We start from the raw sequence: 23,945 nt of genomic DNA on the forward strand, positions 1-23,945 counted from the left end.
GGGTGTTGAAGAACCCGCATATTGATACATTTACCTCTAAGTGAGAGAATCACAATGAAATGCTAAAGCAAAAAAAAGTACTAGCAGAAAAAAACTGCAATGTTCAAGAACACATACATCACTTATTGTGTGGCCCGAGATAAAGAAAAAGTGTAGTATGATCACTGCATCAGAAATCATACAAGTGCCTAAAAAGAAATCTTTACTGGTTTTAATGATGTAGAATGCTCGGAGATAGGATAGGGTCAGGAAACCATGTGTACTATATGTACAAGTTGTACCATCCATTTTCATTACTATATGTAGACAAAACTATTAGAAAGAGGTTTGTAGCATAAATCATCATTAAAATGGAAGATTGATAAATACCTTATTGGTATGTATTTCTCAGAGTTTGGATGTTAAAGTAATGGTTAAATAGTGGTAATAAGCCTGGGATCATGCTTTTGTATATTTAGGGGGAAATGTATCAAGCTGTGGTTTGTGAAAATCACCTGCCTACGGCGATTTGTATGGTAATTTGTAAATCACAGATGTATGAAAGGGAGAACTGATAGCATTGAAAATTGTTCCCAACTTTTAGCCACTATAAGCAGTGGTGGGATACAAATAAAATTAACAACCAGTTCTCTGCACTAATGACCGTTTTAAGTACACAAAAATGTTTTTGGCCCCTCAAAACACTGTGCCATGCCGCCTTTGCTTCCGTTCCGTCACTTACCTTTTCTATCGACTTCTTTCTTCTCTTCGTGTCTTCTTGCTTGCCACCGACTCCTCTCTGCGCCGCTCCTCACTGAATGTCGGGCGTGACGTTTCGTCCGACATTCAGTGCGGATGGAGCAGGGAGGAGGAGTGCAGACGCCGCGGACAGAGGGGGGGAGCAATAATATTTTAGCTTATATTAGGACATAGTATTGGATTACCAAAGAGGCAATAATAACTTTTATGACGGGGGCAACACTTATTATTTCATGATGGGGACACCAATTAAAATGCTCACTTGTGGCATTACAAGTGCCAGCATAGACATGGGCAGAAGTGCATGCCTGCACTTGTAGTGCCACAAGTGCGCACTTAAAATGGTGTTCCATTATGAAATAAAAAATTTTGCTCATCATAAAAAAAAAATATTATTGCGCCATTAGTAATCAAATAATATTGCCTCCTTATTTTAATGATAAAATGATGTTTAATTCTAAATTAATTTTGCACTCTTAATCAACATATAATGCTTACCCCATATAGTTCATAAGATAATGGCGATTGTAAATCGTTGGTAAAAAATTGCCGCTTGATACAATTGCCCCTTAGTCTAATAATAGCAGGGCTGCTATGCTAAATACTTAAATTATATTGTAAATGTAATATGTGTAAGTAAATAACTCTTTTTTATGGTCAATTCTAAGTACATATTTTTCTTTTTAGATTCATGTGGATAAAATGTGGCACAGTTGCAGAGTTCCTAGATTATGGATGTAGATTCATCTTGCAACACCACTAATTGTTTATATGTTTGGCATGTTCTTTTAAAGATGCCTGCCCGTTCCAAAAAAATAAATTTTGGAAGACAATTAGCTGTTACCCTACCAGGGGGGAAAAAAAGAGAACGATTATACATAGGACAAGCTACACATCTGTCACAATATTTCCAAACCTGGCCTACTACATACCTGGGTCTTTTCTTGGATGCATCTGATAACAGCAGGTGGAGCAGATATTTTCCTCGCTAAATCAAGAGCAGTGAGACCAACCTAAAGTATATAACACATAAAGAAGGAGAGAAGCACAACCTTAATATACTGTGATATGAACACATATTGACTACAGATTCCACCAATAAAATTACACAATAAGATCATCCTAACCCTAAACCCCTCCACTTTCTTTATTACTATCTATTTTTGTCTCCTTTTGGTATTTCCAAAGACAAAAATCACATATCCCGAATAGTGAAAGATCAATATCTATTTTTACTCGTATTTAGGGGCGATTTAGACTTTGTGCAATATGGGTTTTGGCTATAGACATAGCAGAAAAGAGTACTTTAATGTTTGTGCAAAAGTACTGTACAAAGTAATACATTTCCAGGTTAGTCATCTTTTGTACTTACAGAGTTTCGGCTCAGCAGATCAGGGTGGTGTTTAAGGGCAAGTGAAATAAGAATTTCTGAACTCTTGACTGATCCTCTCAGAACGGTGAAAACAAAATTTTCTTTTGCCTGTAGAGAAAGTTCACAAAGTAAAAACTCTCATGTCTAAGAAACAATGCATGAGAACCAAAATATTGAGTCTACTTTTCTGATTCAAAATAAAAAAAAAGTACTACAAAGTACTGTATCTATGTGTTACTATATTCCACCCTTTGATGTTATTTGTGGTTGCTGTGTATTATAACAAAGTGTATAATTCAGTTCTTTTTTTTTTTTAGTTCTTTTTTATTCATACCATATTCTGGATACTAGGGTTTGAGCCTTGTTCCAGCAGAGTTTGACAGATTGTAACAGACAAAGAAGCAGGTGTCAAAACTGCAGCCAAGTGTAAAGGTGTATTTCCTTCCTAAAAAACATGCAAAGAATCAAGATTTGTTACCATCATAAAAATTCCAAATAACAATTGACATTAGCAGAAAAACCACAAACAAAATAAGCATAACACAACAAATCTGGATTTAAAAAAAGTTAAAAATAAAATAAAATAAAATATAACACTTCAGTATATGAATGTTTCTTCAACATGTCCCATTGAAAACACCGATGCTGGACTCTGCCGTAAGGGAAAGTCTCAAAAGACGCCACCATCTTTCCTAACAGTTTCATGCACAGGAGGACCGACGGCCTCCTGCAGGACAGAACCCTGTTCGTCACCTGTTGTAGGGACCTTATCTTGTCCTCTGGAAGAAAAACTTTCTGACACGCCGTGTCCATTATTAGTCCCAGGAATGACATCCTTTGACAAGGTATCAACTGTGACTTCGGGCGGTTCAGGATCCAACCATATCTCTCCAGAACCTGAATGCTAAATTGAAGATGTTGTTCCAATAATTGCACTGACGCAGCTTTTATTAACAAATCGTCCAGATAGGGCACTATTTGTACCCCTCTGGCATAGAGAAAAGCCGCCATTATCGCCATAATCGTTGCAAGCCCATATGGAAGAGCCCTGGACTGATAGTGATTCGATCTCATCGTGAAACTGAGAAGAGGCTGATGCCCCTTCCAGAATGGAACATGGAGGTAGGCGTCCTTGATGTCTATCGCCGTTATGAACTGACTCGCCTCCAGACCACTGATGACCAATCTCAGAGATTCCATCCGAAAATAAACTACGCACAGGTGAAGATTTAACTGCTTGAGGTTCAAAACTGGCCTGATCGAGCCATCCGGCTTTTGGACCAAAAAAGAGGTTGGAGTAAAACCCCTGCCTCCTTTGATCCTCTGGAACCTCTACAATAACTCCCTGCGAAAGAAGCAAATCGACACAATGGAGCATTGCCTGTCTTTTGTGTGGATGTCGGGGCAAACTGGTTACAAAAAACCTGTGAGGAGCTGGTCCCACCAAATCTATCATGTAACCTCTTGTTAGGATTCCCTGAATCCATCTGTCTCCTGATGACTCTGCCCACTGATCTCTGAACAGTAGCAGACGTCCCCCTACCCCCCACTCCAACAGAGGTGGGTGGGCGTCATGCTGTCGGTTTATCCGGAAGCTTGGAGGAGGGCCGTCCAGAAGAGGATGATGAAGATGATCTTCCTCAAAGAGATTGTCTCCTATCTCCAGAAGATCTAACCGTCTGACCTCTGCCAGACATGCCCCCACGAAAGGGCTGTCTGAAGGTACTAAACCTCGGAGTCCTGGACTTTGGAGTATTAACAGACAAAAAGGTACTATTTCCTACAGTTGCCTGTAAAATCATGGAGTCCAATTCTGGTTGGCAGGGGGAGGGGCCTGTCAGCAGCTTGGAAATTAACTATGTAGGTGCCAAATTCCTTCTTACCCTACTCAACCCCCATGGTTAAGCAGTGTCCCCCAGACAGATGAAAGAGAAAAGGGGAAGTATGATGGAATTTTTTGTGATTTTTTTTTTTTTATGTTTTCAACATGCACATTTTCCTAGAGTAACAGAAACCTGCAAGTGGAGTCAAAGCCCCTTTTATAGGCATGGTTACAAAGACCAGCAAATGGATGTGCACCTTGAAAGGCACTAGGTGGACCTGCAGAAATAAAGAATAAATATTTGTGCTTAGGTAATATGGGTCACCTCCAAACCATAGACGAGAGTCTATGTTGCACTGCCAATAATTTAGCACTTCTTCAATGTTAGAATGTTATAGTTACCATTGAATGGACCTTTGACAGTCTTGCATTTTCATATACCAGTGTTTTTCTATACCTGCCCTTATCCATTGTAAATCTTTCATATATTGCAATATTTGTCCCCAGGGTCACCCACCTGGTCTTGCAAGTTTGTATTGGCTCCTTTACTTAGCAGGAACTTAACAGTTTCAATGCTTTTACCACGAACCGCTTCATGAAGGAGTGAAGATCCCTGAAACACAAAACTACTCGTCAGCAGTTAGAAATTGAATCAAGGTATAAAAATAAACAGCAGAAAAAGGGCAAGTGAAACTCTAGTAAAGAGTACAAAGTTATAAATATAACCCCCACCTCTGTTATCAATAAGGACTTATAAGATAAAACACATTACCTGTATTCTTAATAATGTAGCGGTATTGTTTAATAGAGTTTGGGAACCCTGGAGCACTCATTTTGAGGTTAGATCACCCTTTACCTAGAAAAGGATATTTACCTTCATCCCTATGGTGCAACTTGTTCAGGTAACAGATAACTACATACACAGCATTTTTCTTCCATGGTTATCACTCATTAAGGTGCATCAACTATGTTTACTGCCTATTTTCCTCTTCCTGCTATGGAGAGTCTATGAATTTTTGTTTTGTTATAATAGGCACTTCGAGGCCATGCCCACTTCCTTGCAACTAGTAAACATACCTTAACGATATATCAAGCCTTTTCTCAAGGCTCGCCCTCCCAATTTAGTTCCTTTACTCAGATATACAAGAGTATTATTATCTTTTTTTTTTTTATGAAGTGCCAACATATTATGTAGCTCTGTACATTGAGAGGGTCATGATAAAAAATAAATAACATACAACAACATGAAACATTAAACATGAAAAGTTAAAGTTGGCCCTGTCCAACTAACTTTACAATCTAAGAGATGTGGGGAACAATTAATACATAAAGTAGTGGATTAACAATTGAAGTTGGTGGTAGAGAAAGTGTGTTAGACTACTGAAAAGCAGAAGCTGTCAGTTTTGCGGAGTTTAGTGAATTTCCTATCACCAATCTGGGTGCTAGAGCAGGTTTAAATACTGAGGCAGCTCAATTAGTGTGCGAGTGGTCAAAACACAATATAAAGTGTCTCTGTGGTACCGGTGTCCCAGCCTACTAGCCAAAATGTTCCTGGGATTACCAAATCTCTGTTGGAGATGTCAAATGGTGCCGGGTACGCCGCTACATATCTGGTGGGAATGCTCATCTCTCAGACCCTTCTGGAATACAGTTTTACTTATCTCCAAAGCAATAGTGGGAAATGAGCTCCCAAATTGCCCGAAATACTGGCTACTTAATGATAACAAAATTCCTATTTCTCAATGTAAAAAAATCTCTGTGAGATATCTTAGCAACGCAGCAAAGGCTGTGATACCGGTCCACTGGAGATCCCCAACGGCACCCTCTATTAAAGAGAGGTTCGAACATTTAGACTTCTATATGTCTATGGAAAACATGATCTACTCCTCGGGGTGATAAATATAGCGTTTACTATTTGTTATGGTTTGAGTGGATGGAATTCAAAGAAACCACATTGTACGCCCAATGGAATATTTGAAATCCAAAAACCCCCCCCCCCCCCCCCGTTTCCTACTTTCCCTCTCACCCCTCCTTTTTTCTGTCCCCTATCCAACAAATTAGAAGAACAATTATACATCTCTTGGTGTGTTCATTTATTTGTTCTACAGCTCTGTTTACGGAACCTGTTGCCCTTCTGCCCCACGGGACGTTTCTGTGCTCCCTGGCTCGCCCTGTTTTAGTCCAGGTGAATGGACTGCATCACAGGGGTTGTAAACTGTTTAAATGTTATTAGTTAACAAACGGCTAAAACATAATATTTTATTGTATTAATATTGTTGTTTGCATATGTAAGCGCTGTTATATTTTCAATAAAAACAGATTATATTTAAAAAAAAAAAGCTATTCTGAGATTTCTGATTGTCATTTCAAAATATGTGTATGCTATAAAACGATGAACAGCCAACTGTAAAAAATATTTATTGTATTGACTGAGGAGACAGTGGAAGGTGGAGACATGAAGGATGAACCAGTCACTGTACAAATGTCAACACAGTCAGCTAGCAATCACGTTCATTTGTTTTAACTCTACCTCCTTCCTATTCTGGTTCTGGAAAAGGCTTTGACTTGTGCAGCATGGGCACACCTTCCTGTGGTCATTGCCCAGCTTGGGGTATGTGTGTGTCTGGCATCATACTTGCTGCTGGACACAAGAGATTAAAAATTGTATTGCATCTGTTTATCCTCTCATATATTAAACTGCCCCATTGCGAGATTATCATGTTTCTTATTGCAATTTGGTTTAGATTAACAAAACTGGGTAGGAAAAAATACAAGTATAGTATCAAATACAACAAAACATTTGGAGAGATTATTTGAAGAAAGAAAAAGAGTTAATTATGATTGACAGGAAAAAAAACCTTAAAAAGCAAAACTAGTTCAGTCCAATTTGATCGCTGTTCTTGTTTTTAAATGATAAACCATGATCTCAAAGTAGGAGAAAAAAAAAAGTCTTAAATCTTTAGAATTACATTTTACTTTCTATTTGAACGTAAATCAGCCATTCAAATTAGTTTAACTTTTGCCCCAGTGGGCATCATGTAGAGAAAATATACTTATATACACTTTTGGATTTTGGGGGGTTAAGTTGAAAACATATAAGTCTTTCTTTTGGTAGCATATTAAAATAAATCTTTATATAAATAGCTATCAAATACACATGTACTTGTATAATTATTTCCATAGTTAGCATTGTAAACCCAGAAAACACTGCAAAAATATATTGTCTACTTATCTCAAGTATAGGGATTTCAAATATGTAACATTTATATAACGTATGTGGCAGCTATGGGACCTAGAAACAAAAGTCATTTTTATTTTTCACTTTTAGAAATGTTTTTGCTTTAAAAAATGTTCTACTTTTTTTTTAGAATGTTTAATTTACTGTAACTGGGATCTAACAGTATCTGACAGGTATACCACTTTTAGATAAAAATTAAACAGGATATATAAGTACAGAATTGCAGGCAGATCTGAGAGATGATGCCTAATGGTTTCCCTTTACAAATGTAGTAGCACAACCTTCTGCATTGAGCCGTCTGCAGCACTGAATTGATCTGGCAACATCAACTGAAGTCAAGGCTGTCATTGCAAGCCAAGCTTCAGGGATGGGGCAGAGCAGTACTGCGAGTGACCGCCATATTGACTTTCATAAATGTTGGACAAAAATAGAGCCCATCTGCTGCAATCTTAGCAAAAAACTAGCTTTCTCACCCCTTCTTCCTTAAATCTATTCTGTTGCCCCCTATTAAATTCTGCAAAAATCTAAAAAGTTATTTTGCTCCCTTTTAAAGTTTCTGACTCTCAATTTATCAATTTGCATGTACATGGACTGAACAACCCTTCTGATCCACTCACAACTGTTTCCTTTTCATCCCACAGATCCCCATTGTCCACTCTCTAATGTTAAACCTCTTCTAGCTCTATATATAAGGAATTCTGAGCCTCTCTTTTTGCCAATAATATTCGCTGTCAATTTGCAAAACAAAGCTCCACCTTGAGGCAGTGAGAATAATTTCAGCCAAAATCAATTCAAAATGAATATGCAACATTAAATTCTTCAGATTCCAGAAGGGATTCTAGCATATGTGATTTTCATTGTGGGCGCTATTTTCCCCAAGTGTGAAAAATACTACAACAAAAAATGCTATTATTTCTTTACATACTGTGCTTTGATGCAATTGGCAACTATGGCACATTGGTGATTTATTGTAATGAATCTGTGATCATATTTTTCACAAGGACCCAACCTTCATTCCTCACGTTAAGTTCCACAACAGAGAAAAGCAGCTTCTAATAAAAAAAGATTGTGTTTACCATGACTAAATATAAAATTTTGATTAGTGAGCAGTTTGAGGACTAAATACATATTCCATTACCACATATACCTTAATGCTTTGCAGGTTGATAACATGAGGGGACTCAGAAATAAATGTTTCTAGTACTTGTACATTTCCACCAAAAGCCGCAAAGTGCAAAGGAGTAAGACCACTCTGCAGAGAAAGAAGACAGTCATAGAGCTAGTTAAATTCAGTATTTCTCAAATTATGCCAATATATATTATTATCAAGAGTAAATAAGTAGTATGTACATAACTAGTATATTTTACTTCAAGCTATATTTGAGCTGACTTGTCAACCAATGCTAAATTCAATCTTTACTTATATATTATAAATATGATTACTCTGCTGACATTGTAACATTCATCAACACTGAGTTTTATTACAGATTTTTAATAGGGTTGTCATTACTGAATGTTTTGGTGAAAAAACAGATGGAAACAGAATAAGACCATTGTTGTTTTTTAAAACCTACTGATTTAGAAATAAACACAGTGTTCCATGACTTTGGATAATATGGGCAGAAAAGATATAGAAGCATTGTTTCAGACTGTAAACCTATGATTGCTTTTTTGGATCGGAATGACTATCAGTAATTTTCCATGCCTTGGAAACTTTACCAGATAAAATAATAGTTCAGTAAGGTGGCAATATGTTTAGCAACCACCAAGCCTGCAACTGATCAGGCCCACCTTGGTTGTTCAGCTAAAGCAATATAAGCTTGCACTCAACCTTATCTTCACATACTGGAGTAATGGAAATGTTTAACCTAGCCTAAGTGGGAAGGGAAGGCTGTTTGGGAATTTGTTTTAAATATTTGTGATTTTGGCTAGTGTTATTGGGAAAGATACATAATAACTGCTGGGCTCTTTTCGGTTATATGGCAGTGGCGCACGCAGGGGGGGTTTCTGGGTCTCTAGAAAACCCCCTCCGCTAAAAAAGTGCCCTACATATCGGCACTGTACTATACAGCAGCCGCGGCATTGTCAAATAAGCGTTTGTATTGTATACAGCACCGCCGTGGACGCTTCTTTGACAGCACCACGGCTGCTGTGTAGTACAGTGCAGCCGAAACGCATGTGTGGCAGCTCTCTAGGGTTTGTTTTTTTCGGGGGGTGGAGGAAACCCCCCCTGAAAAATCCTCCGTGCGCCCCTGTATGGGTACCCTTGGGGAGTCCAAAAGGACTGTCTGGGTCCAAGCCTGGCTGTGTTATAATGAGCAATTTGGATTGAGGAAAGAGTCCTTGTCACGAACACCCAGCCTATCTTAGATACAGCAATCTGAAAAGCTGGTCGTGACTGGAGTCACCTTAGTCACTTCCCAATAAATACACCTTTTCTGCCACCACAAAGGATTTACTATGGCTAATTTTTCACACTTAAATCACATACACATGAGCCTTACTTGGCTTTGTAAATTCACAAAGAATCACGGAGAATATGCTAATTATATTTAATTAATCTGAAAAATATTTCCAAGGCTTAATTACAAAACAGTTAATAACACATATAAGATAAGTTGCACAAATAAGTTTCAGAAATAAAATAGGAAATAAAACTAGAATCACTAACTTACTAGTTAAGATATGGCGTGTGAGGAGTACATGATGAGAAGATTGCATATTTCTGACCTAGGCATAGGTCCCCTCAAAGAAAATGAACAATGCAATGTCTAAATCAGAAGATTTTAAACCCTTCTTACATGGTTCTTCAATCCCACCTTAGGAATTACATTTTCAATTAAGTCAGATTGATTCCCAAAATGACACAGAGCTTTGAAGTAAATAATTTATCACTAAGATATATGTTGGCACCTCAAAGGATCTCTCACCTCTGCTTCTGCTTGAGTGGCGAGATGGTTTACAACTTTGGGGCTTCAAAATTCCTCAGAGATGCTTATCTATCCCTAGGCCTAGCTAATTTCAACACATTCTTGCACAGGTCACTTAAGTCAGTCATCAAAGCATACTTTGAAAGGTTACACAAAATATTCACATTGTCATACATGAATTCCAGAGAAAATAACAATCAGTCATTTGATATTCTACATTATCGTCACAGTCTTGCACAGTATAGGTTTGAAATATTCTGGATATTTGTCTATGAATGAAGCTCAGCTTTCATGCAAAGAGTTGGCAACAGACTTTCCAGTGCCTGCCGGTGCTTCCTCTGATATGGGTGGGTTGTCAGCAGTAATACACCCTGGCTTGAAGATCCTCTATACCACATTGGCAGGTTTCCAACCCTTGGCACTTGTTTAACAAAGCCCCAAAAGGACAAAAAACCAGGAGTACAGAAAAAGAAGAAGGTGAGAAAACAACGTTCTTCCACGAAAAACAGAATGCTAACAAGGATAATAGTGAAAAAACACAGAACCAGAGTTGGAATTAAAAAATAAATGAGCATAAAAGGGAGGGCATCCAGTGTCCTCCATAGGATCCAGAGAAAAGAATTTAACATAAGTACAAAAATCCCTTTTTCTCTATAATCCATGGGGGACAATGTAGACTCTGCGGATGTTTCAATACTGTCAATTCACCTGTCAATGGTCTGCTTAGAGGCTGGCTAGCCTCTCCTGTGACGTTGTAGAGTCCTGCACAAATACTTGGTCCTATCCACATAGGTTCTCAAGGTCCTAACCACATTCAGAGATCCCTCTTCCTCTGGAGACTTATCCCGATCCAAAGCTGGCACACAATTTCCCGATTCAGGTGGAACCCTGGATACCAACTTGGGTAAGAAAAGAAAACATGGCCCTTAGCATCATCCTGTCCTCATGGAAGATGAGGAAAGGAGATCTATAAGACAAAGTCCCCAGCGTCGACACTTTTCTGGCAGGTAAAGAATTTCAACTCTACTGAACTGAGTGGTTCAAATGGAAAGTGTTGCAAGGCTGTCAGCACCAGATTGGGAGCCACTGGTGGGATGTATGGAGGCTGCACATGCATCACTCCCTGTAAGAGGCAATTCTGTCTTATTGCAAACTGAAAGGGCTGAAGCCTGGACCGTCATCAAACTAATGTTTAACCCCCTTTCACAACCATGCTGCAGAAACTGCATTGTCCGGCAACATCTGAAACAAGAAGGAGGAAACCCCTTCAATTCACACTACGAGATGTAGATCTTCCAATCTCTGTGGTAATTCATGGCCGTCACAGGCCTGCAAGCCTTGATCATTGTCTGAATCATCCTTTAAGTAAACCAGTCATGTCATTAAAGCAAGCTGAGCTAAACTCTTGTGGAGGATGCGGCCCTGACTTAACTGGTCGTGTCTTAGAGGCAGGTGCCACTCTAGGCCCTCTGCCATTCTAAGTACATCGGAGTACCAAGACCTCCTGAGCCTGAAACCGGTGCTGGATGCCTCCAAAGCTCAGAGACTGGCATCTACTGTCACCAATATCTAGTCTCAGGTGGTGAACGGGCGACCCTTATTGAGGTTGCTGTTCTTCTGCCACCAATGGAGGGAAACTCACATTTCCAGCGACAGACTGAAAGTCTGTCTGGACAAGAGCTAGTGTGACTTGCTTCTCTTCAAAATTAACTCAAGCTGGAATACTTATAAATAAAGCTGCGTAGACTGCACCACTTTAAAGGTGGAAACCATCTTTCAGAATAATTTCATGCCCCGATGAACCAACACCTATCGACTTTGTCAGACCCTGTATCTAGAGGATCTTGTTCTCTGGTATGAACACCCGCTGCTGCCCAGTGTTGAACAGAAGGCCCATGAAGATAATCCTCTGAGATGGCATCAAGTTGATAATACAACTATGTGATTTCAAACACCTGGGATGTCTCCTGAACATGGAACTGAAGCAAGGAACTCACCTTGATCAGCATATCGTTAAAGTACAGAATGACTGTCAACCCTCTAAATCTGAGAAGGGCCACCATCACTGTAATGACTCCATTTTGAACCTGCCCACCCTCAACTGCACATTTAGGTATTTCAGATTCAGCATAGGTCAGCAGGAGCAGTCCAGCTTCTGGACCAGGAAGAGGTTTGAGTAAAATCCCAAATCCCTTTCTTTTTCTGTAACAGCCAAAATTAGGGACTGAATGACATCTCATAGGCCCACATGCTTTTATATATCGCCCGGCTGACAATGCCTCTCACCCAGGTGTCTATGGTAAACCAGAACCACTGAGCCCTGAAGAGAAGCAGGTGGGCTCTGACCAAATGAGTGCCCGGAGTGGGTATCCTGCCCATCATGCTACTTGCTTTTCAAATGCCCCACCACTAAGTCCCTTTACAGCAAGGAGGACAAACAGGGAGGTAGGTAGGAGCTACTGCTTCAGGCTCACAGCTAGAAGGACGTGTCCCAAAATGTCCGTCTCTTCTTGTGGGCTTACAGGGAAGCCAAACCAGAAAGGAGATGCTGGAGGGAGATCACTGGACCCAAGGTCCCCTAGTGCTTAGTTTGGAGCCGATAGGAAAAGTAGCTCCCATCTGACACCCCCCTCCCTTCAGAGTCCCCCACTATCTGTTTGCAGCTCCTAGGGGGGATAACTGCATCTTATACCACTTATGTGACTGCTGTACCTCCAGATATCCTGGGCACTACTTGGAGACGAATCCCTTTGTGGAAGGGGACTGCTGGCAGCAGGAGCCGTTCGCAGACCTCAGCAGTCTATTACCTGCATCCCAGTGAGGGTTGAGGGATGACATGCATGGGAGAAGATACCGCATATATTAAAAAAAATCATATTAAATAAAAATAAAAAAGCACAAAGGCAGCTATTAAAAATGCACTCAGCTGCGACAGGCACTAAAGAAGACTAGGGGGTAAATGTATCAAGCTGCGAGTTTGCAACTCCAGCGATTTTCTCAGGAGAGTTGAAACTAGCCGATGTATGAAGCTGAGATTTCATGCAAAATCGCCAGAGTTGTGCTTCTGTCAAAATCGCTGTTTGCAAAATCGCCAGTGATCAAACTCCCGACTGTTTGCCACTGCAGCTATACAGCTCTCAAATGTATCAAGCTGCGAGTTAGCAAACTCAGGAGAGTTTGCATCAAAACACGCCAGATACAACACGCTGCTTGATAGCAGCGTGTTGTACAAACACATCACTGTTACACTGCCCTGGCAGTGTTAAAATGTTAAAGAACAGATAAAAGTTGAAAAAAAAAAAGCGTGAGGTCCCCCCGCTATTTATGCTTAACCCTAGTGCTGCCTGACTAGTGCTGGTCCCGTGAAAAATCGGGGAAAAATTTTGCGTGGGGTTCCCCCGATTTTCACTTTACCAGCACTAGGCAAACCAGCCAGGGTTGGCGGCACTATAGCAGGGGGACGCGCGGCAGGGGTCCCCCTGCCATAATGACTAACCAACCCTAGACTGTTCAGCGCTGGGCTGGATTCCCTAGGGAGTGGGGTCCGCTGAAAAAAAACGAGCGGGCCCCCCCCCTAGAAAGAACCAGCCCAGTGCTGATAGCACTAGGGCTCTTCCTACTACCCCTGGGCTGTGGGTAGTAGGGTAATACGGCGTAAAGTAGCTAAAAAAACAAACTGACACCAATTTTGTTTGTGGAACTACAAGTCCCAGCCAGCCAGGTTGCCAAAAACAGTGTGGCCATGCTGGTGCTTGTATAACTACAAGCACCAGCATACCCACGGCAGCCAGGGCATGTTGGCACTTGGAGAACCACAAGTGCCAACATGCCCTGACATCCCTGGCTTGCTGGGCCCTGTAGTTCCACAAAGAAAAAAGTTTACAAAGCCACAACACCCTCTTATAAACCACATACATTTAATAAAAATAATAAAACCCACAATAAAGACACTAACCACCCTCTTTTAAACCACAAGTATTTATTAAAATAATAAAACCCAAATACTTACCGATGATGCCTTCTTTCTTGCTCCAATGTCACTTATTATTTGTAAATCCATCTTGCCGGCTTGCCCCAGTCCCAGCCATTGATACCTCCATAAGGGAATCTGTGCAATCAGGAACTCTTCGCCCAGAAGGGGCCCATATTTGTACATCCCGAATCTTGAGTCTTGATTGAAGATAAAAATAAAAAAAAGCCAGGAGCCGCCGCAAACACCTCCTACCTAGTAGGAGGTCCGTTTCGCAATGCTCTTACGCTGTTTGCGTAAGAGCTAACTACTGTATTATGGTATTTTCCCACGCTAGTGGGGAAATCACATAATACTGTATCTAGCGCTTACGCAATTAACGTAGCGCATTGCACATGCGCTACGCTACTTGCGTAACCTGTAATACAGTAAATACAGTGATGTGTTTACATCTCACTGTTACAACACAGGAGAGTTTGCCAAACACAGGAGAGTTAGCTAAACTCGGGAGTGTTTACATCGCTCAAAATCGCCAGAGATGACCAGCGATTTTGAACATGAGTGTCAAAATCGTAGCTTGATACATTTCCATTTTTTTTTAAAAAAATCGCGGGTTTACCCGCGATTTGCCGCTATTTCAACACGCTGGCAAACTCGCACTTTGATACATTTACCCCTAGGAGTTAGAAAGCAGCCAATTGGGTATATAGGGGTAGGAGATTCAATATCAGCTATAAATTATGTACGTGAAGAACGTCTTATTCCTTCACATGCATAACATCTATTTTGGGGTAAGAGTCCAGGATATTGGTTCAGAATATTAAATGGTAATTGTTTTGGGAGGATGTTCCTAAATGTGATATGTTGTTTGGATTTCAATAAAAATGACAATGCACTACGAGCACTATTCTTCTTTTTATATGAAGCTGAAAAACGGAGCTTGAGATGTTTAACCGATCACAAATTACAGGGGAAAAAAAAAAGTAGAAGATACTTCACTTACAGCTACATGCTATTTTTGGAATGACATATTGTAAGTGCATTCACTGAAGGGTGCGGTGTGTATTTCTCTTTTGTGTAGGGTGATGATATGGAAACATCACTTATGAGAAATTGATTTATATATTATTTTAAAGCACTATAAGTATTCATTCTAGCATCACATTTTTTAATCCTTAATCACTTTAAGGATTAATACATTTTACTATACTCTATTACACGATGATATATTTTTCTGGTTTTTTTTTCAATATACACTTTTGGAAGGAAAATTGGAAAGAATTTTAAAGTATTAATTTTTCAGATTCTGGTATGAATAGAATTACATCACTGGAAGTAGTGATGGGTAGTTCACGAATGATTAGTTCAAATGAACTAATCTTCAAAGTGAACTAAAACATTTAGTTCACAGCTCTGGCAAAGATTAGTTCACCAGGAACTAAAACAAGTGGGACGAGTTAGAGATAAAGTTGAGCAGCTCAAGCAGCCTCACTCACTATCTCATTCACACTGGCTCTTTTGTTTTTATTCAGCTCTCTCATTTAATACTCATGAGTCAGTACCTCTAAACTACCAAAGGTGGCACTGCTGTGCTCAGACATTGTGTGAGACTGTGGAGCTGATCACTGACTATGAGTCATGAGTCATTCTCCTCGCTCAGAAGTTCAATAGTTCATCTAGTTCATTTCACTCATCTGACTCATACGAGTCTCCAAATCATTTAACTCTCCGAATCATTTCACTCTCTGAATCATTTCACTCATTTAGATCATTTAGCTCATGAGTCGCAGGATACATTCCCTTCCCTGTCAGCTCAAGACACACTGCACTGCTGAGTGCTGCATGCTATATACTGTAGTTCTGTTTACTGCACCATATATACAGGGTAGATGTATTAAACCTTCAAGAGAGATAAAGTGGAAACGTTGCCCATAGCAACTAATCATTTTCTGCCATTTTATAGACTCTGCTAGATAAATGACAGAAGCCGATTAATCATAATTGCCAACATTATGTTGGTTACGTCTGGGAGTTCCTGGATCGAGGTATGGGCGTAGGGGGCGGGGCTTCCTAAATTGCGCCCCCAGTGACGTGATGCCTATTTTGGGTCTTTTAACAGCTGTAAAAATTCCCGCCTAAGGTTTGATACATCTCCCCTAAATCCTGTTCGCACTGATTTTAATTTTAAAAGCAAAAAAGTGACACTTTATAATACTCTGAATTTGGGTCTTTTTCATTTGCATATTATGGAAATAAAAAATAATAATGAAAATGTAATTCATTTTGCAGAGCTCAACATGTCACTACTAGTTTTTGTATAAGTGATTGCCCTTTTTAAAATATTAAAAATGATCCGACATATTAAACTTATCTGATAATTTTAACAGGACTATAACTCATCTAATGAGGTAGTATATATGCCTACAGTATGTGTAATAGACTAGATCTATGTCTCCAATCACTTCTCTCAGCAGTGTTCCAGAGCCAGTGATCTAACTGAGCTAAATGAACTACTGAGCGAAATGAGTGAAATTAACTACTGAGTGAAATGAACTTCTGAGTGTGAAATGAGTGAAATGAACTAATCTTTTGTGTGAACTAGATCAGAATAAACTAATCTTCAAAATGAACTAGATTTCCCATCAATAACTGGAAGATCATCCACAGGATAAGAGAGACTTGGGAACTATCACTCACAACAAGTACTGTCATCATTGAAAGACTCTAGATGGCGCTTGATTTAAGGGGTTGTTTATAAGGCAGAAAACAATAATAGGAGTAATTATTGTTATATTTTAAGGTATATTATGAATTTGGTTTATCCTTAACGCCATCTCTGTCCCTATTTTTGTTTGTAAGGAGTCAAGGTACAGAGTGCTGCTTGTGATCAGTTGCGCAGATTTATTTATAATTGTTTTTAATTACAAGTAGGTAGTAAATATTAAAGGGGCAGTCAGACCAATTAAATTATAAAATGAATATTTATTTAACACATATCCAAATATAATAGTGCAAAAGTAAACTCTTTTTTTATGTATATAAATAACATATACACAGTGCCGTAAAAATTGAAATGACAGATAAAAAGAACCTAAGTGAATAACAATTTCTCTTATTATTAGTAATAATTATTATAATTTATATAGCGGCAATCATATCACAAAGCTCATACCACAAACTTACACACAGACTATAGGGTGGTTTAGGACTATTGAAGAAACTGGAGTACCCAGAAGAAACATGGGTAGAAGTCACCCCCACTCTGTGCTCTTAAATAGATAAATTCTCAAACTATGACCAAATGGGAGTGATGAAGAGTATATAAATAATCTATTATTTATGTTTCACTTTATAACATATATCAGAATTTAGCCATAGTTGAATGAGCACTCTGATTAGGAACAGAACCTTCCTTCCCCCCACTGAATACATGGCTTGTGAATACTTGAAAACCGGTCTTCATTTGGTCAGTAATTAGCATATGAATGCTGTGAGTGGTTCCTGTGGAAGGTAGTCTCCACCCACAAGAGTTTAGACATGATTCAAAGAAAAAGCACTTTCATTTCATGCTTTGTCCCCAGACTGTGGGGACATGCTGCCATTGCCCCTATGTGGACATGCAGGGTAGTGACTTACCTCATGGCCTACACAGGCTCCGACTAGTAGGAATGATGGGAGTTTTTGAATGGAATGAATGAAAGATGAGTGAGTCTGGATACATAAATGTTATAAATGTTGTAATGTGTTGTTGAATGGAAGATGGTCGAATCTGGACGCATATGTGGTACAGTACATGAGAATGAATAATCATTTGGTGTTAGTAATATGGAAGTTTATTTGAAGGTACAGTTGGTAAATGTTATCGGAATAGGCTGAGTTTAGTGCAAGAGTTATTTCGAGATTGTGTTGGTTTTAAAAGTTAGACCTCGATTTGGTATGGATAGTGTTAACTGCATGCCTTGTATTAATGTTGCAATGCTGTGTAGATATAACATAGGTAAAGGTATGGTGTTAGTCTGATTTGTATGTGATTGTGTAGTCTAATAAGAACTGGGCCCTGTTGCTATGAAAGACTGCATTGGCAGTAAATTAGGCCATTGCGAACACATGTATCAAGATGGCCGACACGGTGTTTGACTCCTGTAGTGCTGTACAATTCTTGGAATTCCTGTCGTGTTAGGGATAGGTTGTTGGATTAAATGGAGGCATTTATGTTATACATGGTTCTGTGTTGGTTAAGTTTTGGTCATGGAAGCATTGGTGGTTTGTGGCTCTGAGTCTCTGGGGAGGTTGGGATTTGGTTGCATGGAGGGTGATTGGATTGTTCAGGAAGTGGTCAGATTGTTAAATATAACGTTTTGTTAGACTGTTGGTTTAAAGGGTAGTTTGAAACGCTGAATCTCTGAGATAATGTGGTTGAGATATCATGTGTTATAATGATTGTCGGACTTTGAATGAGATATGTGAGATGAATGGAGTGTGGCTGTGTGCTTCCTCCTCTAAACACACACACACACACACACATTTATACAAAAGTTAGTCAAAACACACACACAATGACTATATTTATAGAACAGCCAATAAATGTGATATATGGCACCAAAATCTATACTTTGTGTAAAATATTGTTACGCTGTTTACTGTTCCATAATATATACATACGTTTCGCAATTAGAATGTTAATAATACAACACGCTTTAAATTCAACTATATTTTGTGCGTAGTCTTTCTTGAAGATATGCGCATAAGCTATTATATGAATATTGGTCCTGTGGATTTAAGGGAATATAAGAATAATATTTCTTAGGTTAATTTAGAAGTACCTTTGCGAGGAGTTGGTTGACGGTAATAGTCATATATATTATGGTATTAAATGGTCATCCATACATATGCCAGATTATTAAGGAGATTAAAACCCCTTAATCAACGCAGAGAAAATCCTTTTACAGGGGGATACTTGAGATGGAGTAGAATGAACCTACAATTTGGCTTTAAATAATAACTTGTCATTTGACTTTTGCTCCACTAAAGCATAGTTGTTTTTCTCGTCTCTGCAGATGTCCCTAATTTTCAATATTGACCAATTATATGGTATGGTAAAAAAATAAACATAGCAGTGACAAAAATGAGAGAAAAACAGTACATCTTTATCAAAATAAACCAAACAAAATGAACAAAGGAAAAGTAAAGCTATAACTGAAAATGAAGTACAGAGTTCTTTCTCTCATTTATTACTTCTTACTATAATATTGAGGCAGATCTGGATGTTCCACACTGCCTATCCTCAGGCTTTCCTGGGAGCTGTGATTAGACAGACCCCTGTTATACTCTCGTTCTTGTGCTCCGCACTCCACGTCACACATGTGCTCCAGCGCCTCCCCCTTCTTACTCTGCACAGTGAATAGTCAACGTCAGCACGCTGAGCCCGTGCAGTGTCACTTTGTGCTGTATGATTTCACAGCAGAGGACAGGTACGCATCTGATGCAGTCCGCGTAATGCCTTGCACAGCGGATCACTCACAGCGTGATTAGATTGTTTTACAACAGTTAATTTAATCCTGTGTATGGGACACCTCATGAGATTGGTCCGGGCACGTGTCCCCTGTGCAAAGCCCCTTCCCCTCTTAATCCAGCTCAGCCCTGATCCACCAATCAAAGAATCCACCACCCAGACATATGTTCTAGACAAGGCATATAATTTGCACTATATTAAACAATGCTTAGTACTCTGCAATTTCAACTACTTCCAATGTAAGAGTAGTTTCCTCAAACACATACTCACCCCATTCGTGCTCAGTATTTTAGATCCATCCTTTAGCAGTTTAATAACTGTGTCTAAGTGGTTAGCATGGGCAGCATAGTGCAGAGGGGTATTCCCACACTGAAAGAGATAAGATGCACTAACTTACTATAATTATAAAGTATGTAAATAATAATAGTTGTGTCATATTCAAAAGTCTCACCTGATCAGCAGAAGCAGCATGTGTATACATCATATTCAAGCAAATCCCTTGTTTGAAACCCTGTGGTAGAGTATGACTGAAGAAGGAAGAAAGGCATAAAAAAGAACACTTATGTACAGAACAATAATAATTAATATTAAACATATTGATAGCACGCCCTATCAGCAGCACTATAACTCTCAGCAGACTTTTTTTTTACTTTTTTCTATTAATGTTATCTTTTAATTATAAGGCATCACAAAAATTCTGCAATGCCATACATGAAATTTGCAGTAGGATACAATACACAGACAGCAATGATCCATAATACATTACAAAATACATTAATAAACTAAACATAATTATACAAAGACCAGATATCTACTAGTTAACAGATTAGACACAGATAAGTTGTTAATGCAGATCAAGTTGTTTATGGGACAGTGAGTAAGTGATGGTAATGTCCAACATGAAGTAGGCCTAGGCTCAAGAAAAAAGGGCAAGGGAAGCAGGCTTAGAGGTACGGAGGGTGATGGAATAGTAGAAGGAGAACACAAAGGAAAGAGGGCCCTACTTGTGAAAGCTTACATCCTAAAGGGAAGGGGAAGATACAAATAGGGTTTCCCACCTGCTTAAATATCAAACTAAAAATGTAGTATATGGTGCTCAAACACCTTTAGCAATCTTTAAGCAATTCTAAAAAGGAACCGGTTTCTCATTGATGCACAGTTCTTTACATTCAATACAATTCCTAGCTGAGAACTAAGGATGAGCGGGCTCGGATTTTCTAAATACGAACAGCCCCGAACAGTGCGGATCCGAGCCCGATCCGAGCACTGTTCGGGTATTCCTGCCAATCTCAAAACGAGGCATTTCGTCATAATCCCACCGTCGGATCTCGCAAGATCCGGATTCATATTATTCCCCCGCTTGCCGTCGCCATCTTCATACTGCACTCATCTCTATACCCGGACTGCATTATCGCTACATCCTGAGGATCTGCACAACTTTTAGGGATTTTTTAAAATGTTTAAATTATTTTTATTATTTTTTAATATACTTGGGCAAATGATCCTTTTGTAGTAAGTGTGAATGGCCTCAGTTTGTGGTAGGGATTCTTATCAGCTAAGATGAAAGGAGCAAGACTGGCCCTTGACACAGTTGGTAAGTTTTATTTTATGAACATTTGAGATGTGTATATATAATTGTATTTAGTTTTTTCACTGTATTTATGTTTAGTTTTTAAAATTGAAGTTTAAATCTTGCAATACTTCTGAGCTAGACACTTTATTTGACATGGAATTGAACAGGTGAATCGCTATTGACAGAGGACCCAAATCAGATGTATTTTCTTAAAGCCCATCTTTGGGATATCGAAGCAAAAATTGGGCAAATACATACTATGTGTGTATGACAAGTTAATGACTGTTACCATAATTCAATTTGTGGTTATGACTTTGTCCACTTTTCTTTGCTACAAAGCATTCTAAATTTGGAAGTTGGTGCTTTTTTTTTAATTTTTTATAAAGAATGTATTATAAATTACATATAATGTGAGATCTCTAAGGGGATGGAAGTTGTTTAATGCATTATGAACAAAACTCACAATCCAACTATCAGTATTTTTGTCCATTCATCAGGAAAATACGTCCTGAAAAACAGAAGTTTATATTTGTTAAACATGTTTTATAATAGCAAAGCTTTACATTGAACTCTGATTTGGGTCTGGCAGATTTCATATTGTTACATACATTTTCTCATGTTAACTGTATATTTTGTGGGTTTTTTCTGTGTATTTTTAAATTTACAGTTGAATGATTTTTGTTTAACTGCTGTATTATTATTGAATGGTTTGTTATTTTATAATGTTATAGCTATTTATGATTAGCTTTCATGTGTCAGTTTCACAGCCCTCTGCTACAATGGTAGTATCCATAAAGTATGTTCCATATTTTACTGGCCATGCCCCTGTGTGCATATTTGTACAGATTATTTGCGTTACCGAGGAGACTGCAAGCAAGGCACTGATCCTGCCGTATAAGTCCAGTGGTACTGCTATATAAGTTCACTGATCCTGCCACGTGTTGGGCCACGTGTTTGTGCCGTCCACTTGTGTCGCTTAGCTTAGTCATCCAGCTACCTCGGTGCAACCTTTTGGCCTAAAAACAATATTGTGAGGTGTGAGGTGTTCAGAATAGACTGGAAATGAGTGGAAATGAATGTTATTGAGGTTAATAATAGCGTAGGAGTGAAAAAAAAAAATAAATCTGGATTTTAGCACTTTTTATGCTTTTTTTTAAAAAAAAAAAAAATCAGAACCCAAAACCCAAATACAGAACCAAAACCTTGAGTGGGGTGTTTTGGCAAAACACATTCGAACCCAAAACCTCAAGGTAATCAGAACCCAAAACCCAAAACACGAAAAGTGGCCAGTGCACAACCCTACTGAGAACCAAACAAATCTTTATCATTAAAAAGCATTCCCTTTCATTAAGTAGCAGCCATCCTTCAGAGTCCTGCTAGTTCATACAGGAAGAAGTAGAATCTAACAAAGTAGAAGAAAAGGCGCCTTTTAGTGCAGTAATGACAAACAAGTGCTTTAACACACCTGTGTATAAAGATGCTGTGTAAGTAATTTGGTCCAAATGACTTACTCTATGTTGGCCTCTCTTTCTGCATTGTCCTATTCTCTGGAATACTTGGAGGAACAACCCGTGAGGAGGATCCTCCATATAAGAATTGATGACCTATTACTACCTCACGGTACGCAACATATTACATTTATTAATATTATATAATTGATCATACACATTGAGGCACCCTGCCTGTCTCTTGTTTGCAGTGACTATCCCTATCCGGACTAACCATCTGGCTGCAGGTCATCGTGGCTGCCGCTCATACATGAGCCAACTACACATTTGGGACTTTCCTTCTATCTGAATATTGTGTTTTCGATTGATATATATATTGTTGTGCTTACGCTGTGGTTATTAGCGCCATTATATATAAAAAAAAATAGAATATATATATATATATATATATATATATATATTTATTCTTTTTTAATTTTTATTAATGATTTATGTTTTGCCCTGTACATGGGTAGACACAGAATACTACCCATGTGTCATGCGGCCGAGCACTCCCTCCGGCCGTGGATGAATGGGCTGCCATCCACCCGGCCTGGAGAAAAGCTGAGATGCAGTCACGATTTCTCTTAAAGTGGGTGGCACTATTATATATATAATGAGCAAGCAATAAATTAACTCGTAGCAGAAATGTCTGGCTCTGATAGTTTATGCTATATGTGTAGCCATCTTTTGTGAGGAGTAATGTGAAATAACTTACAATGAACAAGCCAGTGCGCTCACTTGTAGACAATCTAGAGGTACGAGGCCTTGCTATATTAAAGATTGGGATTAAATAGTAATTTGCAATGTCTTCACCCAAGTGATTTAGAGACACATGTCCATTTAACAGATACTACCAACAACTGCAATATTTATGTGGCATAAAGTAAAAAAAAAAAAAAAAGAGGCCTTTCCAAAATAGTTTATTGTAGTACGCAATACACAAATTGCTATGAACAGTATCAATACCAACCGCCGGTGTCTTCTGTTATAGAGCACTTAATTCCTAAATCTCTTCTTAATATACAGCCACTGGTCACCTGTGCACATTACTCCTCTATGAACTGCCTGTCTGTTTAGATGGGGAGACTCTCAAAGCTGGGTCTTATCCAAGAAGTTAAATCTAAAGTAATATCTAGAGTTATCCAGCCTTTGCGTCAATACGTCACGGGGGCAGGTCCAAAATGACGCACATTTTGGAGCCCTGCCCCCCCCATCATTCCCACCTCCTCCGGCAGGCTCCCGGAAACCAACTTTCTAAAGTTGGCAAGTATGATATACAGCTGCTAGTATGCTAAAAGCC

The 23,945-nt window shown here is 39.0% G+C and overlaps 1 protein-coding gene across 1 annotated transcript in view; it reads right to left on the reverse strand.

Moving 5' to 3' along the window:
* LOC142152150 (uncharacterized) overlaps positions 1–23,945 on the reverse strand; it is a 61,642-nt gene that overhangs the window by 32,017 nt on the left and 5,680 nt on the right. Inside the window, exons 2-8 of the mRNA XM_075208475.1 lie at positions 20,034–20,109; positions 19,853–19,951; positions 8,318–8,422; positions 4,450–4,545; positions 2,445–2,555; positions 2,111–2,218; positions 1,671–1,751 (exon numbers count right to left, since the gene is read on the reverse strand). Coding sequence (XP_075064576.1) covers positions 1,671–1,751; positions 2,111–2,218; positions 2,445–2,555; positions 4,450–4,545; positions 8,318–8,422; positions 19,853–19,951; positions 20,034–20,066 — 633 coding nt within the window. The 5' untranslated portion in view covers positions 20,067–20,109. The remainder of the gene's footprint in view (positions 1–1,670; positions 1,752–2,110; positions 2,219–2,444; positions 2,556–4,449; positions 4,546–8,317; positions 8,423–19,852; positions 19,952–20,033; positions 20,110–23,945) is intronic.

This window comes from Mixophyes fleayi, chromosome 4, assembly GCF_038048845.1.
Source record: "Mixophyes fleayi isolate aMixFle1 chromosome 4, aMixFle1.hap1, whole genome shotgun sequence".
NCBI classification, from domain to species: domain Eukaryota; kingdom Metazoa; phylum Chordata; class Amphibia; order Anura; family Limnodynastidae; genus Mixophyes; species Mixophyes fleayi.